This window comes from Ochotona princeps, chromosome 16 (genome assembly GCF_030435755.1).
Source record: "Ochotona princeps isolate mOchPri1 chromosome 16, mOchPri1.hap1, whole genome shotgun sequence".
Taxonomy (NCBI): domain Eukaryota; kingdom Metazoa; phylum Chordata; class Mammalia; order Lagomorpha; family Ochotonidae; genus Ochotona; species Ochotona princeps.
The window spans coordinates 2615221-2634440 of NC_080847.1; the positions used below are offsets into that span (position 1 = coordinate 2615221).

The 19220-nt window shown below is 52.9% G+C and overlaps 1 protein-coding gene across 1 annotated transcript in view; it reads left to right on the top strand.

The window, feature by feature from the left end:
* The first annotated feature begins 243 nt into the window (after nt 1-243).
* The window catches only part of MBTPS1 (membrane bound transcription factor peptidase, site 1), a 50900-nt gene continuing 31923 nt past the window's right edge, over nt 244-19220 (top strand). Inside the window, exons 1-5 of the mRNA XM_058674075.1 lie at nt 244-383; nt 12683-13236; nt 14252-14509; nt 16806-17009; nt 19105-19215. Of these exons, the coding sequence (XP_058530058.1) occupies nt 13074-13236; nt 14252-14509; nt 16806-17009; nt 19105-19215 (736 nt within the window). The 5' untranslated portion in view covers nt 244-383; nt 12683-13073. The remainder of the gene's footprint in view (nt 384-12682; nt 13237-14251; nt 14510-16805; nt 17010-19104; nt 19216-19220) is intronic.

Here is a 19220-nt window from a genome sequence, read left to right on the forward strand (position 1 = left end):
TCCGCACTGAGCGCTCCGGGCCCCCGACACGCAAATGGGACCGGGCAGCTCCGACTAGAGCCCCGGGTAGGGGTCCCAGAGGCCACGGCCCGCCGCCCCCCACGACCCTCGGCCCCCTCTGCCCTCCGCGGCCCGTCGCCCCGCGCGTTCCCCGCCCAAGGCCGCAAATGTCGCGAGACCTCGGCCGTCCTTCCGGCCCCGGCTCGCGGCCCTCGCGGCGACCGGAGCGCGCACGCAGGCCCCGGGCGCGCAGGGCACGCCGGGCCGGCGGGGCTCGGGCGCGCGGTGTCGCGAGAGTTGGAGGTAAACAGCCCCTGATGGAGCGCCGAGGCGTGTTGGCCGCGGCAGCGCCGTGTCCCCGCGCTTGAGGCGGCCGCAGGTACGTTGGGGTCCGCGCGCTCGGCCGGGTCGCGCCCCAGGCCCCTCCGACCGGGGCCGGCGGCGGACGAGGCCGGCGCCCCGCGGCCCCTTCGGGTCGCCGTGCAGGGTGGGGAGCCGCGCGGGCCTGGGCCTCCCGCACGGGTCTGCGTCAGCCTGGGGCGGACCGCAGCCTGAGCTGCCCGCGCAGCTGGTCTGCTTAAAATAATAATGATAACCATAATGGGGCCTGTGGCAGGCCGCGCAGGTGGGACCCCTCGGGGTGGCTGTCCGAACCAGAGCGCTGTCGACCCGAGGGAGCTCGCCCGCAGTGCCGAGTCCCATCCCTATTATTATTGTTATTATTATTATTATTATTATTAAATTATTTGAGAGAGTGACAGGGCGGTCCCAGCCGCCGCGTGCCTCCCCCAGATGCCCGCTGCCACCGCCACCAGGCCAGCAGTGCAGCTGTCGTCCGTGGGTGCTCGGTGGGGTGTGCAAGGCGGGAGCCCAGGGCTGGAATCTGGGAGAACGTGGCGCTTCGCTTTATTTCGGGGAGACCCCTAAGAACCCCAGTTAAGGGACGCCGAGGGGCGTGGGGCTGGGTCTTGCTTGAAGTGTGCAGCCAAAGCAGGGGCTTAAACAGGAGCAGCATCTCCCCCACCCCCAGTTTTTTTTCTTTATTTGCAGACTCCCACACTTTTCCCGGTTTTTAAAAATACATAATTGGTGAAGGTGAATTTACACACTCGCATGGTGTGCGTGTTTTAAGTGAAGTGTCTACCAGTTTCTCACGTGTTGGGCAGTCATGACCACCAAGTCCCTGAACGTTTGTGGCCCCGGGAAGGCCCCAGTGGGGTCTGCAACCCCGGTTGCAGGCACGTACAGACTGGTGTGCGGGTTGTCTTTCCCGAAGTGGCCCTGCAGGCTCTGTTTTTCCAACGCTCACCCACATCGTGGCGTGAGTCTCCTCCTGTAGGCAGTGTGCGTGCTCTGGATATACCATGCTTTAGGACGCTTTGCAGAGAGCGTCTGGTGCTGTGCGGTGTGAGATTGGCGCAAGAAGGGCTGTTTGTTGGGAGTGGGCGCTGGCCCCTGCCCGCCGGGCCTCTGTTGTCCCCAGGCGCCCCTCCCCATCTGAGTGAGGTCCTGGTGTGCACTCAGGAGGAAGCAGGGGTCCTGCCCGTGCTGTGAGCCAGGTGGTGCTTTCCTTGCTGCGTTTTTATTTAAAAGCAATTTTTAAATTTGTATTTGCAAGTAATGTTGGAGAGGGAAAGGCAGAGAGAGAGGGCGCCAGAGCGTGCAGCCACTGGTTCCTTCCCCAAATGGCTGCAGTAGCCAAGACCGGGCCAGGTGGAAGCCAGAAACTTCATCTGAGTCTCCCGTGTGGGTGCAAGGGCCCGAGCCTTGGGCCATCGCCTGCTGCTCTCCCAGGTGTGTCAGCAGGGGGCTGGATGGGGGGCTGGATGGGACCGAGCAGCCAGGACTTGAAGTGGCGCGCTCCGGTTGGTGTGTTTAGCATATTGGCGAGATGCTGATTGTGTTCATTGGAAGACCGGACAGCTTCAGCCTCTGCTGACGTGACTGCGGAGAAGAGGCGGCCTGATGTGGTATCTGGTATGTGGGCGAGGACTGAAGACCCCGCGGCTGCTTGTAGTGTTTGGCCTGTGGCTGAGTAAGGTGGTCCTGGAGATGGGCTGCGGCGCCTCCCTGCCCGCGAGGTTTTCAGGTGCTGTGGAGAACCAGCAGCTGACTCGTTCTTCACCTAGACCGTGTCCTTCTGCTGAAGGAGATGGACTTCAGTGAATGACGACAGTGGGAAGTTGTAAGGGCCCCACGCCCGGCCCGCCAGCGCCACAGTGAGAAGCCCAAAATGGCCGAGAACAAAAGGTGAAGCCGCAGGCGGTGACAGACGCGTAGGTGAAGGTTCTCACTGTTGACACATTGGGCTGGATGCCTGATGGGCAGGCAGAATGTGCCAGAAGAAACGGTTCGGTTAGGTTTAAGAATACACCTTTATTTTAAGATGATGTGTCCTGGCATTGCTTAATTGTTAGCCTATTAAGCAGTGGTGACCCAGCCAAGTCTGCAGTTAGTTTGGGGGTGGTAGTTTCCAGCCGGCTTTGAATCGAGCTCTAAACGCAATTCAGTGTTTGGAGTTATTTTGGGAACTTGGTTTATTAAAAAGCAAGGCAGAACTACATAATTAGATGATTATTGGGTGATACAAGTCATTTCCTTTCATCTTAGGTTCTTTAATTACTTTTGAAAAATTATTTCAAATATGTTGTATACCCTTAAGTATAATCTCCATGGTCCATCAGGGGTGCAGGCAGTGTGGGGCTGTCGGCGGACCCGCTTCCGGCTGCCCCAGGAGAGCCTTCCTCTGCTCGTCTCCCTCTTATCCACGCCGGTCACCGCGTGTCATCGGAACTGATCGCACGTGTGTTCAGGCTGTAACCGTGTTTGCAGAGAATCCGTCTGTCTTTCAGGGCGTGCCTTTGTATGAGAAGATCAGCAGGGCTCTGGGTGCCCCAGAGCACACAGTATGCCCCTCAGAGTGCACAGCCGGGCCTCTGGACTGCCCTGCAGAGGCCGGGCCCTTCAGACTCCATCACGTGTCGGAATAAAATTAAGGCCAACATGTCGGAAAAGTGACTTTTTAATCTTTCAGTGTCTTTTTAGAAGATTTATTAAAATGCTTGTATACGTTTTGTCCAACTATAAAATAACATTTCTGTTTGTAAAAATATAAACAAATTAGGCTGAAGCAGAAAATAATGTTCTGTAAGCACACCAGTGAAGGGTGGAGCCACTGTTCAGTACTATTTGATGTCTTTCAGTGTGACTTTTTCCTGTATATATTTTTAAAAATCCGGACCTGAGTCCTGTGTGTAAACTGTTCCACTCAGCTTCTCATCATTATTTTCCCACATTTGGGTTGTTGCTGTAAGAGGTCGCCACAGAGAGAGGCAGAAGACAACATGTAGTTCTTGCTTTACCGTTCTGGGGTCAGAGGTCAGAGGTCCAAGCTGGGTTCTGCTGGGCCCCGTGGCAGTGCTGGCAGGGCTGGCTCCTGGGAGACCTGCTTCCGTCCGTTCTCAGCTGCCGGAGGCCACCTGCATGGCCAGACTCGGCCTCCTGCTTTCCTGCTCACGTCTGGCCACCCTGTGGCCCTGACCCTCTGGATGGCAATGGAGGCTCCCCTAGGCTCAGATCCGCAGTTAGCCACAGCCCAGAACGCCTGGGACCTTGTCAGGCGCCCTGTGTTGGTTCTGGGCGTGATGACCGGGACGTCTCTGGCCTCTGGAGGAGCCTCGGTTCTGGACGTGAGGACCGGGACGTCTCTGGCCTCTGGAGGAGCCTCCTTTGCCTTGGCCCCGTGGCATTCTCTTGTGGGATGTGTTATGGTTCCTGGTCGGTCTGCTGTTCTGCACCTTAGTTGTCCAGTTTCTCTGTTATGCGCCTGCAGGACACTCCTGGGGTGTCCATCACCCTGAGGTTCCGAGGGAGGCTTCAGAGGGCAGGATCCTACGGCCTGAGGCACATGGCCCCCGGGCCAGGCAGCTGCCTCTGGCTGACCGTCCTCCGAATGTGTGGGCTTAGCTCCTAGGCTGCATTTTCTCCTCTGAAGATGAGAGCAGATTATTATGAGGATTCAATGAGTTGATACTTGCAAATGACTTTAGAAGCATGTCTGCCCAAAACTAACACCGAAGGAGTTCCTGAATTTATTAGGCCCATTTTTTAAAATGTTCATTTTAAAGAGTTCAACCTTTTGAAAAAGGATTAATTTTTTTGTTTATGATTTCTTAAATTATTTTATGATACAGTTCCATAAGCCTTGGGATTTCCCTTGGCCCCGCTCCTAGTCCCCCCCACCACTGAGTTCCCCTCTATCATTACTGTAGTATAGTTCATACACAGTCATATGTCCATCATTGCAGGCATGGACAATGGCAGAGAGTCCAGCATCCTATTGTCAAGATATAGTAGACTTTTTTTTTTTTTAACATACTGGTTTCTCAAAACCATGTCAATTTCCATGATGTTGCAAATTGCTGTTGATGTTATATTGGGACTCTTAATTGACTGAGATGATATTCTACCAGCTCTAACTTCGGACCAGAAATGGTCTCCCCAAGAAACTGTTCAACCCATCTGGACAATAAGTAGCTGGACTCTATGCTTGGTATACGTTTGTAAGGAAAGAATCTTGATTGAATTTGAACTGTAATACTGCATCAAGGTGGAGGAATCCACCAGGGGGGAGGGGTGGGGGGATTCCCAGAGTCTATGAAACTGTCATATAATGCAAAATAATTAATTAAGAAAAAGATATAGTAGTTTCATTGGGAGTCCATCTTTGGTCTGGAACTAGAGATGCATACTGCATTGTATCCTCACATCTGGATATGATAGTCCCTATTACACAGTTACTGCACATCCCTTAAATCAAAAGCCACAATACAAAATCAACAACAGGAAGAAAAATAGAAATTTGTAATGCCATGAAGTTCTCAAGAGGTTTTGATAGCTCAGCAGTCCTGAATTGCTGTCAGTCCCACCACTCCAATCGCAGAGATCTCTCCAGAGTCCACTGGCTGCTATGGTTCACTTTAGAGTCTCCATCTGAAAATGATTAATTCTTTTGAAGGGTGGCGTGACAGGAGTAAGAGATCTTCTGTCTGCTAGCTCATTCCCCAAATGGTTGTCCTGGCCAGTGGTGGTCTCCCACGTGGCGCAGGGGCCTGAGGACGTGGCCATCCTCCACCACTTTCCCAGGCGTGTTAGGCAGCTGGGTGGGAAGTGGGGCAGCTTAACTACCTGTAGCACGACAGCTCCCGCGTCCATTTTCAGCAGTTCTGGTACAGATCGGCAGATTGCCAGTTTACACGATTGTAGGAGCTTTAAAAAGTACTGACCTGTGACTTGTGGGAATACTTAGTTTACTAGATTTGTTGAATTTTTTTTTTTTTTTTTTTTTTACAAAGTCAGATATACAGAGAGGAGGAGAGACAGAGAGGAAGATCTTCCATCCGATGATTCACTCCCCAAGTGAGCGCAACAGCCGGCACTGCAGTGATCTGATCCAAAGCCAGGAGCCAGGAACTTCCTCCAGGTCTCCCACACGGGTGCAGGATCCCAAAGCTTTGGGCCGTCCTTGACTGCTTTCCCAGGCCACAAGCAGGGAGCTGGATGGGAAGTGGAGCTGCTGGGATTAGAACTGGCGCCCATATGGGATCCCGGGGCGTTCAAGGCGAGGACTTCAGCCGCTAGGCCATGCTACTGGGCCCGATTTGTTGAATTCTTAAACATGATTTGCATTCTATATTAGGTTTTCAATTTTTTTTTTTCTGTCAAAATGTTGGTAGTTTTTATGATATAAATGATAGAAAACAGGTAATGTCTAGCAGAAATTTACAGTGAATCTTTTCAAGAAATGTTTCAGGGGCCGATACGGTGACTGGGTGGGTTAAGCTGCCACCTCTGCCACCGGGGACCCACGTGGGCGCTGGTTCTAGTCCTGGCTGGTCCGCTTTCCATCCAGCTTTCCGCTGACACACCTGTAGGCGGTTCCCTGGTACCCAGGTTGGGCACTGGAGTTGAGCTCCAGGCTCTTGACTTTGACCTGGTGCAGGCAGCCATTGGGAAGTGAACTAGGAAATGGAAGATTTTTTTCTTCCGCTTTCCCTCCCTCAAATCTGCTTTTCAAAGTTAAAAAAAAAAAATTCTGTGAGATGTTGGTGAGCCTCTGGATCTGTGTTTTGTCCCCTTGGAGATCCAACATTTTGAAAGACGTGTGCGGACTTTCTTGTCTTGCCAATATTCCCCAAGCAGTATAGCATGGTAAGTATTTACATAACATTTTGATTATGTTTGATATTATAAGGTGGCCATGATTGACGGCCGGGGTGGCATAGGAAACCTGCAGTCATTTGGTCTGGTCGGCCAAGGCAGCCACAGACGGATGAAATCCAGTCCCCCATAGCAAGCTAGTTTTAAGTTGATAACTTTGTATGGTCCGCCAGTGATGTTATGCATATCCAGGAAAAAGCTTCCCCATGCCTGATGTGCGGCATGCAGGAGGGTGTGCCTAGGTCATGTGCAGATACCGCACCAGGTACAATGGACTTGAGCTTTGGGGGGGTGATGAGGCTTGGAAGGGGTCCCCTGAGGGGTGCCTCTCCACTCACCAGGAGCTTGCCCACCTCTTTGGTACTTGTAACAGCTGCTGAGTGTGAAGTTACTGTGTAGGCTGGCCCCACCTTGATTTAGACCACCTTAGGACTTGATTCAAGCTGTTCACATTTGGTAGGGCGTCTGCTCTGCCAGCTGGGCCCGCTCCTGTCCCCAGCTGGGCCCGCTCCGGTCCTGCAGCTGCCAGCTTGGTGATCCCTGTCAAGTTGCTGTTTTCTCCTCTAAATGCAAATTTTATCTAGAGGCATTTTGAGGCTATGTAAATATCTCATTCTTCTTTGGCAGTTGTTTTCTTTTTTACAAAACTCTATCTGAAAAGTAGAATGGCAGAGGAAAGGCAGAGAGAGAGATCTTCTGTCCACTGGTTCACACCCCAAGTGGCACGACAGTTGAGGCTGGGCAGGCTGGAGCTGGGCACTCCGCCTCCATCTCTTGTAGGTGTGAGGAACGCAAGCCCCCGGGCTGCCGGCTGCTGTGTCCCAGGGGTGCCTCAGCACGGGGTTGGGTTGAGCAGAGGTGGCCCCAGTCCCTGGCCCTCACTGCGGGGTGCTGGCATCCCAGTCCCTGGCCCTCACTGCGGGGTGCTGGCACCCCAGTCCCTGGCCCTCACTGCGGGGTGCTGGCACCCCAGTCCCTGGCCCTCACTGTGGGGTGCTGGCACCCCAGTCCCTGGCCCTCACTGCGTGGTGCTGGCATCCCAGTCCCTGGCCCTCACTGCGGGGTGCTGGCATCCCAGTCCCTGGCCCTCACTGCGAGGTGCTGGCATCCCAAGCAGTGGCTTAGCCTGTGATACCAGGATACCCACTCCTTTCTTTGATGCTTGCTTAGAAGTGTCGTTGGGGCTCCTGTTTCCTCTGACTGAGTGGGTTAGGCGCGCTTCCTTTGCTGGCACAACCTTGATTGCCCTGGCTTGCCAGTGAGGGCTTCTCCACCTGCTGTGCTGCCGTGACGTGTTCCTGTCGTGTGCCACTTCGTCACCACAGGGCACGGGCAGATGTTCCCTACCCATCTTGTCCATGCCCTGCCAAGTATGGAGTCAGCTCTTTGTCCAGGGAGCCTGTCTCACGAGGAAGGGCCCCTCAGCAGACCCCTTGCTGTTGGGGTGTCACTGTGGCCGTGTCCTTTGGGTGGTTAGGCAGAGTGTGCGTATGTGTGGACGAGTGTTTATACACCGACTTGGATTTATCTCTGTCTGTTGACAGTCTGGAGTCCATTCCTGCGCTTCACACTTACGCTGATGCTAGACAGTCAGCTTTTCCCTTCTCACACACATTCCTTAAGAGGAAGCTGCCTCCTGGTATCTGAAAAGTACTTATTATTGGATCAAATCAATTTTGTCTTTTTTTTAAAAAAACATATTTTTATTGGAAAGTCAGATCAGATTTACGGAGAGAAGGAGAGACAGAAAGCTTTTCCATCCATTGGTTCACTCCCCAAGTAACAAAAACGGCTGGAGCTGAGCCAGTCTGAAGCCAGGAGCCAGGAGCTTCTTGTGGGTCTCCTATGTGGGTGCAGGGTCCCAGGGCTTTGGGCCATCCTCTACTGCTTTCCAGGTCACAAGCAGGGAGCTGGATGGGAAGGGGAGCATCTGGGACATGAACCGGTGCCCGTATGATCCCGGCGCCTACAAGGTGAGGATTTAGCCACTGAGCCATCACCCTGGACTCTCAATTTTGCCTTCAAGGTTTTTACTCCACTGTCCTGTCCTCACGCACTCAGGCTCTGAGTTCACTCCACCTGCCTCACGGTGCTCAGACCCAGAATTTCCTAGAAGGCCACCGTGGTTCCCTCTTGTGCTCGGCAGAATTAATAAGAAAGAGGAGGAGAGAAAAAGCCTCTTCCAAGCTGTTTTCTGGTTGTGTGCCCTTCTGTGCAGGTGCCGTCTGTTTAACCTCGGCCATTCTTCCTGCTTCCATCAGTTGCTGAACCTGTCTTGGGGTGTCTTTCTGGGATTGCATTATCCCCTGAGAACCAGGAAAGATCAGTCACTGCCTGGGGGGACGCTGTGTGACACTGCAAGGGGAGTCAGTCACTGCACCACAAGGTGATGCATTCTACACGACAAGGCATGTGCCAGATGGTAGGTCGGTAAAGTACAGTCAGGTGGCAAGGCTCGCTTGTTGATGAGTGCACCTTTTTTTTCTGGAAGAAGTCAGTTACCTTGGAATTTCTAAACCAGTGGTCTCTTACCCATACACACTTCCTCCTGCTAAATCTTTCCTTCTGGGCCCAGTGCGGTGGCCTAGTGGCTAAAGTTCTCACCTTGAACATGCCAGGATCCCAAGTGGGTGCCGGTTCTAATCCCAGCAGCTCCACTTCCCATCCAGCTCCCTGCTTGTGGCCTGGGAAGGCAGTTGAGGACGGCCCAAAGCTTTGGGACCCTGCACCTGTGTGGGAGACCTGGAAGAAGTTCCTGGTTCCCGGCTTTGGATCGGCGCAGCACCGGCTGTTGTGGTCACTTGGGGAGTGAATCAGCAGACAAAGATCTTCCTCTCTGTATATCTGACTTTACAATTAAAAAAAATCTTTCCTGCTTATTTTGATTTTCTTTTGACCTTCCTGTCACCTCTGCCAATTGTCTCCTCTGAAAGAAAAGGTCTTGGAATGCCTGGCATCGTACCCTGAACCCTGCTCTCAGCCCCCCTGTTCACTCTGGGCCCTGCACAAGGGCTCAGTGGAGAATCCTCCCCTTATAAGTGCTAGGATTCTGTGAGGGCACCAGAATGTTTCAGCTGCTCCATTTCCCATCCAGCTCCATGCCATGGAACCCTGCACCTGTGTGGGCAACCCGGAGGAGGCTCCTGGCTTCTGCATCGCTGAGCTCTGGCCGTTGTGGCCATTTGGGGAGTGAACTTGCGGAGGAACCATCTTTGTCTCTGCTCTGTGTAGATCTGCCTTCCTAATGAAAATAGAGAGATCTGAAAAAACAAAAGTGACAGAGCTCTGCCAGCCTTCCCCAGCCCGGCGAGCCTCCCTGCTGTCTCCTCGGGCAGCCAGGGGCAGGCTCCTTTGGGCTAGGTGGGCAAGAGGCCTTGCTGTTGTCCTTGACCCCGGCCATTCCTGGCACTCTGCCAGCTCCAGCTTCATGTTGGAAGCGTGGCCGGTGTTCTGCACTCTCCCGCCTCCTCTGCCCTGGGCATTTCTGCACAGGAGCCTCTTGTCCGGCGTGCCCGTGTCTCCTGGCTGTGTGGGTGAAAGTTGCAGTCCTTTCTTCCAGGGCAGTGCCTGGTCTGGCTCTCTGCACTGTGCTCCAGCCACACCCTGGCACCTTCCTTGCCCCAGGGCTTCTGCATACCTGTCCCTAGATGGTGAGGCCCACTTCCTGCTTCCTGCAGGTCTTAGTCCAAAGGCCCTTCCTGAACTGAATGCTCCTGTTCCTCTGGGTCGGTGCCCCTCACCAGCTCAGTTCTGAACTTTGCACTGACCTGGTTGGCACCTGTCTCCCACACGGGAAGGCCCACTGCACAGGTCGGAGTTTTCCATCGTGTTTTCTTCAGCACTGTGTGCTGCTTGAGACGCTGCCTGGCTTGTGGTCACTGCTCTGCAGTGTCATCCAGAGCTCTGTGTGGAGATGTCGGTTTTCTCTTTGTTCCTTGTAGTAGCTGCTTGAGGGCTTGGCCCATCCCTTGGCACTCAGCCTGTCTGCACAGGTCTGCCGTTGTGCTTGAAGTACCTGTGTGCCTGGGATCCCACTGCTGCTCTGCTGGCCCACCCGGCCCAGGGACTCGCCATCCACAGGGAGCTCACTGACGGCTCCCTGCTGCTGTGTGGCCGCCATCCTGTGGCATTCTCCTCTGCTGTGCCCAGCCTTTGCCACTTCACGCCACAGCCACAGCGCTGTGTCCCTGACACGCTTAGGAAGCATTGCACACAGTAGGAGAACATAGAATGCCTGGTGATGCCGTCCTGCTCTCCGGATACCCGACACGCTTGTTCTGTGAAAGAGCTCCATACTGATGGCACCGAAGGGTATTTTCTCTTTAAGATTTCCCAAACCTGGGGAACTGTGGCTGGCAGCTAAGATGTCTACGTCCCCTGTTGCGATGTCCGGATTCAGGTTCTGGATCCCTGCCCAATTCCAGTTTCCTGCTGGTGCACACCCTGGGAGGCCTGGTCGGCTTCCAGCTTCTGCCTGGTCCAGTGCCAGCATTGTAGATGTTAAGGAGTGACTGGAAGGTGGGGGCTCTGTCTCTGTGCCAGTCTCCCCCAGTCTTTCTGCCTCAAAAAAAAAAACTTTTTGTGTTTTTTGTTCAAAGTTAGGCTCTGTCTATGTTGTAAGGTGTTGTAATGTAACTTGATTGTGAGTTAGGTGGGACGGGTTTAGTTGAGGTTGATGCAGTCTGCTTGGTTCTGAGATTCTCTCACCAGGATTGCTCACCAGTTGTGAAATCTGTAGCTCACGGGTGTCACTGAGTCCTCAGCTTAAGGCAAGCATTTCAGTTGTATTTGGGAGACAGAAAATTCCCATTCACTGGCCACTTCCCAGATGCTCCCACTGGCTTGGGGTTCGGACAGGGCCAGGGCTGGAGCTGGGGGCTCAGCCAGGGGACCCAGCTCCCCACATCACCAGCTGCTGCCTCTCGGCTTCCATGCTGGTAGGAAGTGAGTCGAGAGCCAAGGATGGACCAAGGACTTACCAAATCCCTGACCGGCATGTGAATTAAGAAACAGCAACTTGGCCCTCTAGTCAGTGTTTGCCAGTTCCTGTCCTGTCTGCTCTACCTGCTCTCCCGCTGGCTGCTCACAGCCTGGGGAAGCAGCACAGCTGGCCCAGGGTCTCGGCGCGGCCTCCTGTGTGGAATCTGAATGATGCTCCTGGCTCAGGGCAGGCGCAGCCCTGATCCTGTGGCCATCTTGGTAGCCAGTGGACAGTCTCTCCCTGTCTCTTTAACTCTTTCAAATAAATGAAAAATGTTTAAACATTTATTTTTATTTGAAAGGAATATTTTACAAAGAGAAGGAGAGACAGAAAGGTCTTCCATCTGCTGGTTCACTCCCCGGGTGGCTGCAGTGACTAGAGTGACGAGCTGAGCTGATCTGATGCCAGGAACTTTATCCAGGTCTCTTATGCGGGTGCAGGGGCCCAAGGACTTGGGCCGTCCTTGACTGCTTTCCAAGGCCACAAGCAGGGAGCTGGTTGGGAAGTGGAGCAGCTTGGACATGAACTGGCGCTCTTATGGGATATTGGTGCTGCAGACAAGATCAACCTGCCAGCGTGCTGGCCCTCACTGACGTTCTGGAGCCTGAGCCCGCCTCCTGAAGTGTCCTCATTCCAGGAATTACTTCAGTAATGAGATGGATAGTCTGTGTCTCACTGCGTTAGCAGTTACATTTCTTTAAGTTTGAGGCTGGAGGGCCCGGCGTGGTAGCCTAGCTGCTAAAGTCCTTGCTTGTATGCACCAGGGTCCCATATGGGCACTGGTTCTAATTCCCAGTGTCCCCGCTTCCCATCCAGCTCCCTGCTTGTGCCCTGGGAAAGCAGTCAAGGATGGCCTAAAGCCTTGGGACCCTGCACCTGTGTGTGAGACCTGAAAGAGGCTCCTGGCTCCTGGCTTCAGATCGGCGCAGCTCTGGCCATTACGGCCACTTGGGGAGTGAATCCTCAGACAGAAGATCTTCCTCTCTGTCTCTCCTCTCTGTATATCTGACTTTCCAGTGAAAATGAATAAATCTTAAACAAAAAAAGTTTGAGGCTGCAAGTAAGATAAATTTAATCACTAAGAAAATTCTTCAGTGATCTCATAGAATTGACAGGAAGTTTGAGAATGTAATTTTAAAACAGTGCCTTAGAAAAGGAGGCGCTGAATAGAACTGGAGGAGGAATGAACCCGCTGTTGAGGCTTGTTTTCTGTTGGAGTGGAGGGCGTGCCCCAGGCCTCTTCCAGAAGTCAGTGACACTGGAGGGGAGTTAGGGTGATGGTTGGGGATGTGCCCTGTGGGTGAGTTGTTAGTGGTAGGATGGGACACAGACCTGGTTGAGGCCCGTCAGCCCCGGGCTCCGGGTGCCCAGTGGCCGGGCGCACGTGTAGGCCCAGTGTGCTTTGTTTGCTCCCTGCTCTCATTTGTTTTACCCTTTTCCCTGTTTAATGTGACCTTACAACTGTTGTCCCACGCAGGTTAGCAGCAAGCAGTGTGTGTCAGGCCGCGTGGTCCCTCGTCGGGCGTGTGAGTCCTCCCCTGCGCGTCACAGTGCCCTTGCAGACCCACTGCGCTCAGCTCTGTCGCCTGGTTCAGTGGTGCCCATGGGGCGGAGGACTCGCTGGCCGTGGCCCCAGTGAGGGCAGCCCTGCGCCCAACATGGAGAAGAAGCGGAGAAAGAAGTGAGAGCCAGTCTCGTGGCGCAGCGGCCCGGGATGTGCCTGCTGCCCGGGCGGGCAGGACTGGGAGCCAGGACTGGGAGCCGGCTCGGCCCGATGCTGCAGCGCTCGCCTGAGGCGCCCCTGCGCTCCTGACCCGGGAGCAGAGCAGTACAGTGGATTTATGCGATTTTAGGACCGTATTCACTTAGGACCATGAAGCTTGTCAGCATCTGGCTGCCTCTGCTGGCGTTCTTACTTTGTGGGAAGAAGCATCTGGGTGACCGACTGGAGAAGAAGTCTGCGGAGAGAGTGCCGTGTCCTGACTGCCCCCACCTGACTCTGAAGGTGGAGTTCTCCTCTGCGGTCGTGGAGTCCGGTGAGGACTGTCCCTGCTAGGCCCGCCAGCCCGCTGTTGTTTGAGAATTAGCGAGCTGCCGGGGAGGGTCCCCTGGTCTGCAGGTGGGAGGGCCGCCCGCCCGGCCGGGTGTGAGCATCGCCTGCGTTTGTTTCCCGGTGTGGGTTGCTAGTGTGAGCTAAGGGCAGTGGTCTTTGTACTCAGTTACTCACAGCTGGGCTCAGGGCAGCACGTGGTCCCGTGCCTGGGAAGGCAGTAGGCCCGAGTTCCCGGGCTGCTGTGACCGCACGGGAGGCTGGACAGAGCTCCTGGCTGCCGCTTGGCCCAGCCCGGCCATTGCCGCCATCTGGGGAGTGAAGCAGTCGCTGCAAACTTCCTTTCGTTTTCTGTTGCTCCCTTTCTGTAATGTTGTCTTGCAAATAATTATATAAATATTTTTTAAAATCCCACGCTGGAATTTTGATGTTTCTGGTCAAGCTAGCTGAACATTCAGTTCTGAATTTTTTTTTGTTTAAAAAACTTAGCTTTTGCCGTAAACTCAAACTTCTGCAGTTGTCTTAAAAAATTATTTTTTAGAATTTTTAAGATTTGATTTTTTAATTGGAAATGAGATCTACAGAGAGGAGGAGAGACAGAGGAAGATCCTTCGTCTGCTGATTCACTCCCCAAGTGGCTGCAACCAGGAGCCAGGAGCCTCTTCCGGGTCTCCCACACGTGTGCAGGGTCCTAAGGCTTTGGGCCGTCCTCCACTGCTTTCCTAGGCCATGAGCAGGGAGCTGGATGGGAAGGTGGAGCTGCTGGGATTAGAACCGGCGTCCATATGGGACCCTGGTGCATTCAAGACAAGGACTTTAGCCGCTAAGCTACAGCACCAGGCCCTGCAGTTAAATTTGAGCTAGTCTGTTTGTTTTCTGTTCTTTTCTACTGTGTCCCTTCGGATACATACATATTCTCTTACCAGTGACATTTTAGAGTATGTATAATGTAAATTATATGTATATAACTTCTTATTTTTATCTGTGATTATTGATTTCAGAATATATTGTGGCTTTCAATGGATACTTTACAGCCAAAGCTAGAAATTCATTTATTTCAAGTGCCCTGAAGAGCAGTGAGGTAGACAACTGGAGAATTATACCTCGAAACAACCCGTCCAGTGACTACCCAAGCGATTTTGAGGTGATTCAGATAAAAGAAAAACAGAAAGTGGGGCTGCTGACACTTGAAGACCACCCCAATATCAAACGGGTGACCCCCCAGCGCAAAGTCTTTCGCTCCCTGAAGTATACAGAGCGTGAGTACCGTGGTGCCCGGGCTGGCCTCACTCCCGCCTCGGAGCCCTCAGAATGGCCGCCCTCCAGGTCCGCTGTGGAGATTTTCTTGATGGGAATTTCTTATTTTATTGTTGAAAGAAGCTCCATGCTGAGGGCTTGCAGGACGGGGGTGGGGGCGGTGCCCAGGGTGGCTGGTGAGGTGGGCGGAGGGGCTTCCCAGAGGGCACGTCGCTGGGAGCCTTCACTCCCCCCGAGGAGAACGTGCCCTTGTGTCCTTGCTTGGGTTCTGCTTCTCGGAGTACGTGCTTTGACGTGGCACTCTTGTAGAAATGCCTTCTGCCCGGTCGGAGGGTGAGATGTCATGCTGGCCAGGTGGGAGGGTGGCGCGGCTCAGGGCTTGGCCTTTCCTGTTCCGCGTCATGGACTTGCTAGGATTGTGCTCATTCACAGATAACAAGTGGTGGTGTTTTCCAAAGCTATTGGTGTTACCGAAGGAAAGATTTTTCTTTTTTTAACCATTTGTTGTAAGCCAGGCTGACAGATTGTTTCTGATGTTAATGTCTTTTCTGTCATTGGAAGGAAAAGGAAATGTTGCTTTTTGCAGTGTGCTGGGTCCGAGGGCTGCCGAGAACACACACTCGGGAGGCTCATGGTCTGGGGGCCCACCTGCCTGTCCCCGAGTCAGCTCTGCCTGAGGGTGCTCATCAGGATGTGTGGCCATTTTACTCCTTGAAATGATCCGGGAGGATGAGTGCAAATCACACTTGCTGTGGTTGCATGGATACGTGTGCTGGCTTTGGAGAGCTTGGACTGTCTCAGGGAGCCTGGAAGAAGCTGATTGTAGTACAGGGTCATAACCAGCCCCACCCGATACCTGCAGGAAGCGCTCGGTCCTGGCAGCTGCCTGAGACCACTCGCCTGGGAAATCAAGTGCTCACAGTGCTGAATGGGAATTCCTTCTCAGGTTTTATCGGTAGAATGCTTTGCTTTCTTGTCATCTAAATAACCTGTCTCGTTTTAGGTCGCATCCACTTGGTCTTGTCCCACCAGCTGAGACAGAACTCAGCTGTTTCCACCAGACAGAGGTTAGAGAGCTGTTGTTCTGGTGCTGGAGGAGCCCACGCTGGCCCTTTGGGGCGTTCCTGCTCTCCCAGCGCGTGCACCCCGTGGCTTCCCATGGTTACTTGTATGACATGCGTTCAAGCCCTGTAGTGATTTTAATGGTTTTCTCAAATATGGTTAAGCTGTTCTTATGGTGTGAAGCCCAGAGTGAATGCAGATGGGACAGGCCTGTCCTTGGTCTTGATGTTGCTCTTAATCAGTAACTCTGCTGATGACTTAAAGCCGGAGCCAGCGTGGGGGTCTGAGGGCAGAGCAATTTCGGTTGGCCTGTGCAAACAGTTACTGGACAGTCCTGATACTTGCATGGGTGGGGCCCAGTAAAGCTGCAATAACAGTAATGGTGATTGGCTTTACAAACAGAGCTGCAGTTCTCGGAACTCTTAAAACCAGTCTGAAATAGGATTTGTCCTCATTATAACATGGACTTTGAAAGAGAAAAGGAAAAATCTTGTGGTTTTTCTTTTCCCCTTGAAAATGGATTTACAGATAGTAAAGTGCATTCTTTTAAGAGTTTAGCTTGACAAACTTTGGCAAAAGTATACAGAGATCCACTCACAAAGTCAGAATCACAGAGTGGCCCCAGCACCCTCACACATGTGCTGGCTCCCAGCCCTCCAGAGCGCTGGTGCTGTCGGCCTCCAGGATCGGCTAGTGGCCTTTTCTCCAGTAGTTTTCCCTCTTCTGCTTCCCAGGTGAGTGGTCCCAGCCAGCTGCCAGGACGGCAGGTGCACCAGCAGACCAAGTGCTTCCCCACAGCTGTCAGCTTCTTCCACGCTCCCTCAACTAAAGATTTTCTTCAGTTTCAGTATCACAGTTGCTTTAAAGATATTGTTTTGTCAGTTTTTTTTTAAACATTTATTTTTATTGGAAAGTCAGATATACAGAGAGGAGGAGAGACACAAACAGGGAGCTGGATGGGAAGCGAGGCACCAGGACACGGTCCGGCACTCATGGGATCCTGGCATGTGCAAGGCGAGGACTCTAGCTGTTAGGGTACTGCACCTGGCCCTATTTTGTCAGTTTTATCTGCCTTACTCTGGTTGGAAAATTTTAAGAACTGTTTGGGGAATAATGTGATGACTCCATAGTTGACCCAGTTCTGCCAGGCCAGGAGGAGGCCGCTCAGACCTGTTGTTGCTGTGTTCTGGGGTGGTGTTTGTCCTCTGCTGATGTCGTCTTTCTCCTTGGCTCTAGCTGACCCCACAGCGCCCTGCAATGAAACTCGGTGGAGCCAGAAGTGGCAGTCCTCACGGCCCCTGCGAAGAGCCAGTCTCTCTCTGGGTTCTGGGTTCTGGCATGCCACCGGAAGGCATTCAAGTAGGCGGCTACTGAGAGCCATCCCGCGACAGGTGGCGCAGACGCTGCAGGCGGACGTGCTGTGGCAGATGGGCTACACAGGTGTGTGGACTTGACCCAGGAAGCGCTGTGTGGACTTGACCCAGGAAGCGCTGTGGCCTGTGAATGTCTGTGGTGTTTCGGAGAAGGAGGTCCACATCAGGCCTGGGTGCCTGGCTCGGGGCAGTTCTGCGGAAACTGGTTCATCACTGGAGTTGGGCTCGCCGTATGCAGAATGCCTAAGCCTTTGATTATTGCACTTGCTGATGGTTTTGTTTCAGGAACAGGAAATAGTAATGACCGTATGGTAGGACACAAATAAAATTCAGAGCCAGGGAGGTTCCCTCTTACAGATTGGTCACTCCCGTTTGTGTCCCCATAAAACATCTGTCCTGGCCTTCAGATGTCAGCCGGTTGACGGGTCTTTGCCAGATCTCCTAGATTTCCCACCTCTCCTTTGGTTCCCTTAACCCTGCCCTTCAGAAGATCTGAGATGCTTGAAAGCTTTTAACACTTGTTGGATTTGGATTGATAGTTTACTAAAAAGGTTGTCCCCTACTGAAGTTATCTTTTTAGAGTAAGAACTCTTTCGCAAAAACAAATTCCGTAATCACCAAAAAGCATTTCTGTTCCCCTGAAACTAAAGAATTTCCAGTTCCATGGGTACAGTGTTTTTTTTGTTGCTGTTGTTAATTGGAAAGGCACGTATTCAGAGAGGAGGAGAGGCAGAGAGGAAGATCTTCCATCCAGTGATTCACTCCCTTCCTATGGCCTGGGAAAGCAGTGGAGGACGGCCCAAAGCCTTGGGACCCTGCATCCTCGTGGGAGACCCGGAAGAGACTCCTGGCTCCTGGTTTCAGATCAGCTCAGCTCCAGCCATCGTGGCCACTTGGGGAGTGAACCGTCGGACGGAAGATCTTCCTCTCTGTATATCTGCCTTTCCAATAAAAAATAAGTAAATCTTAAAAAAAAAAAAGTGGCAGGTATTGTAGCTGTCAGTGCAGTTTATAACTGAATACAGTGGTGATGTGTTACTTTGACGCCATAAGACGTTGCACTGATTACGTTAGCTAACTGTTAAGGCAAGTGTAAAGATTTATGTATTCATTTGGAAGGCATAGCAGCACAGAGAGAGAAAGGAAGAGACAGAAAGCTTCTGTCAGCTGGCTCACTGCCCGAATTGCTGCCAGCAGCCAGGTCTGTCCAGATCAAAGCCAGGAACCGGAAGCTCCTTCCGGCCCAGGTCCTGGCAGCCTCTTGGCCCCCCAGGCCGTCTGCTGCTGTGTTCCCAGGTGTGTAAGGAGACTGAATGAGAGGAGGAGCATATGGATGCTGGCGTCACTGTGCCACACGGCGGCCACTCCAGAATTGTTCCAAGAGGCTGGTGGTAGGTGACGTTGTCACAGCTGGCTTTTGGCCAGTATCTAAAATGCCTCCTCCTGTTAGAAATGTGATTTTCTTTCAGCTGCTGAGCCCTGCCTGTCATTTCTGTCCCTCTTCCCTCGAGTGTTATCCTGAGAGTGTAATGGAAGCTGCCCTCCTTGCCAGGAACAGGGAAAGTTTCCTCCACTCTTTTTGCTGCAGCCTGTGTGGGGGAGACTCCTGAGGTGACGGCCATGAACACCTGCCCATCAGCCTCGGGGAGCCCCTGCAGGGCATTGGGGCTCCTTTTCTGTGCGTTGCCATATGAGAGGAGAGTCCGAGCGATTTCCGGTTTTGTCTGGTCTCTTGTTCCCTGGCTGGGCTCAGCCTTGTGGGCCTCTGGAGCCTTTGGATATCTTCCATGGTTTGTTATGTTCTCTGGATCCTAGGGAATGAGGGGAGATGTTTTTAACGAGGCACAGAGTGAGCTCCTCTCTGGTTCACTCCCCTCATGTCTGCAGTGGCCAGATCACACCTGGGCTGTGGCTAGGAGCCGGGAGTTCCGTTTAGGTTTCCCACACAGATGATAGGGCTCCAGTTACTTGGGTCACCGCTGCTGCCTCCTGGGTCTGTGTTAGCAGGAGGCCAAAGTCAGGAACCAGAGCTGGTATTCTGGTGTGGGATTCAGGCCTTGTAACACTGAGCTAAAGGCCTGCCCTGGTAATATATTTTGTAGACCAAAATTGAAAAGGTGATTTTTCTGAATCTGATTATTCTCGATTTTTTTTGGAATAAGGTGCTAATGTAAGAGTGGCTGTTTTTGACACTGGGCTAAGCGAGAAGCATCCCCACTTTAAAAATGTGAAGGAGAGAACCAACTGGACCAATGAGCGAACGCTGGATGATGGTGAG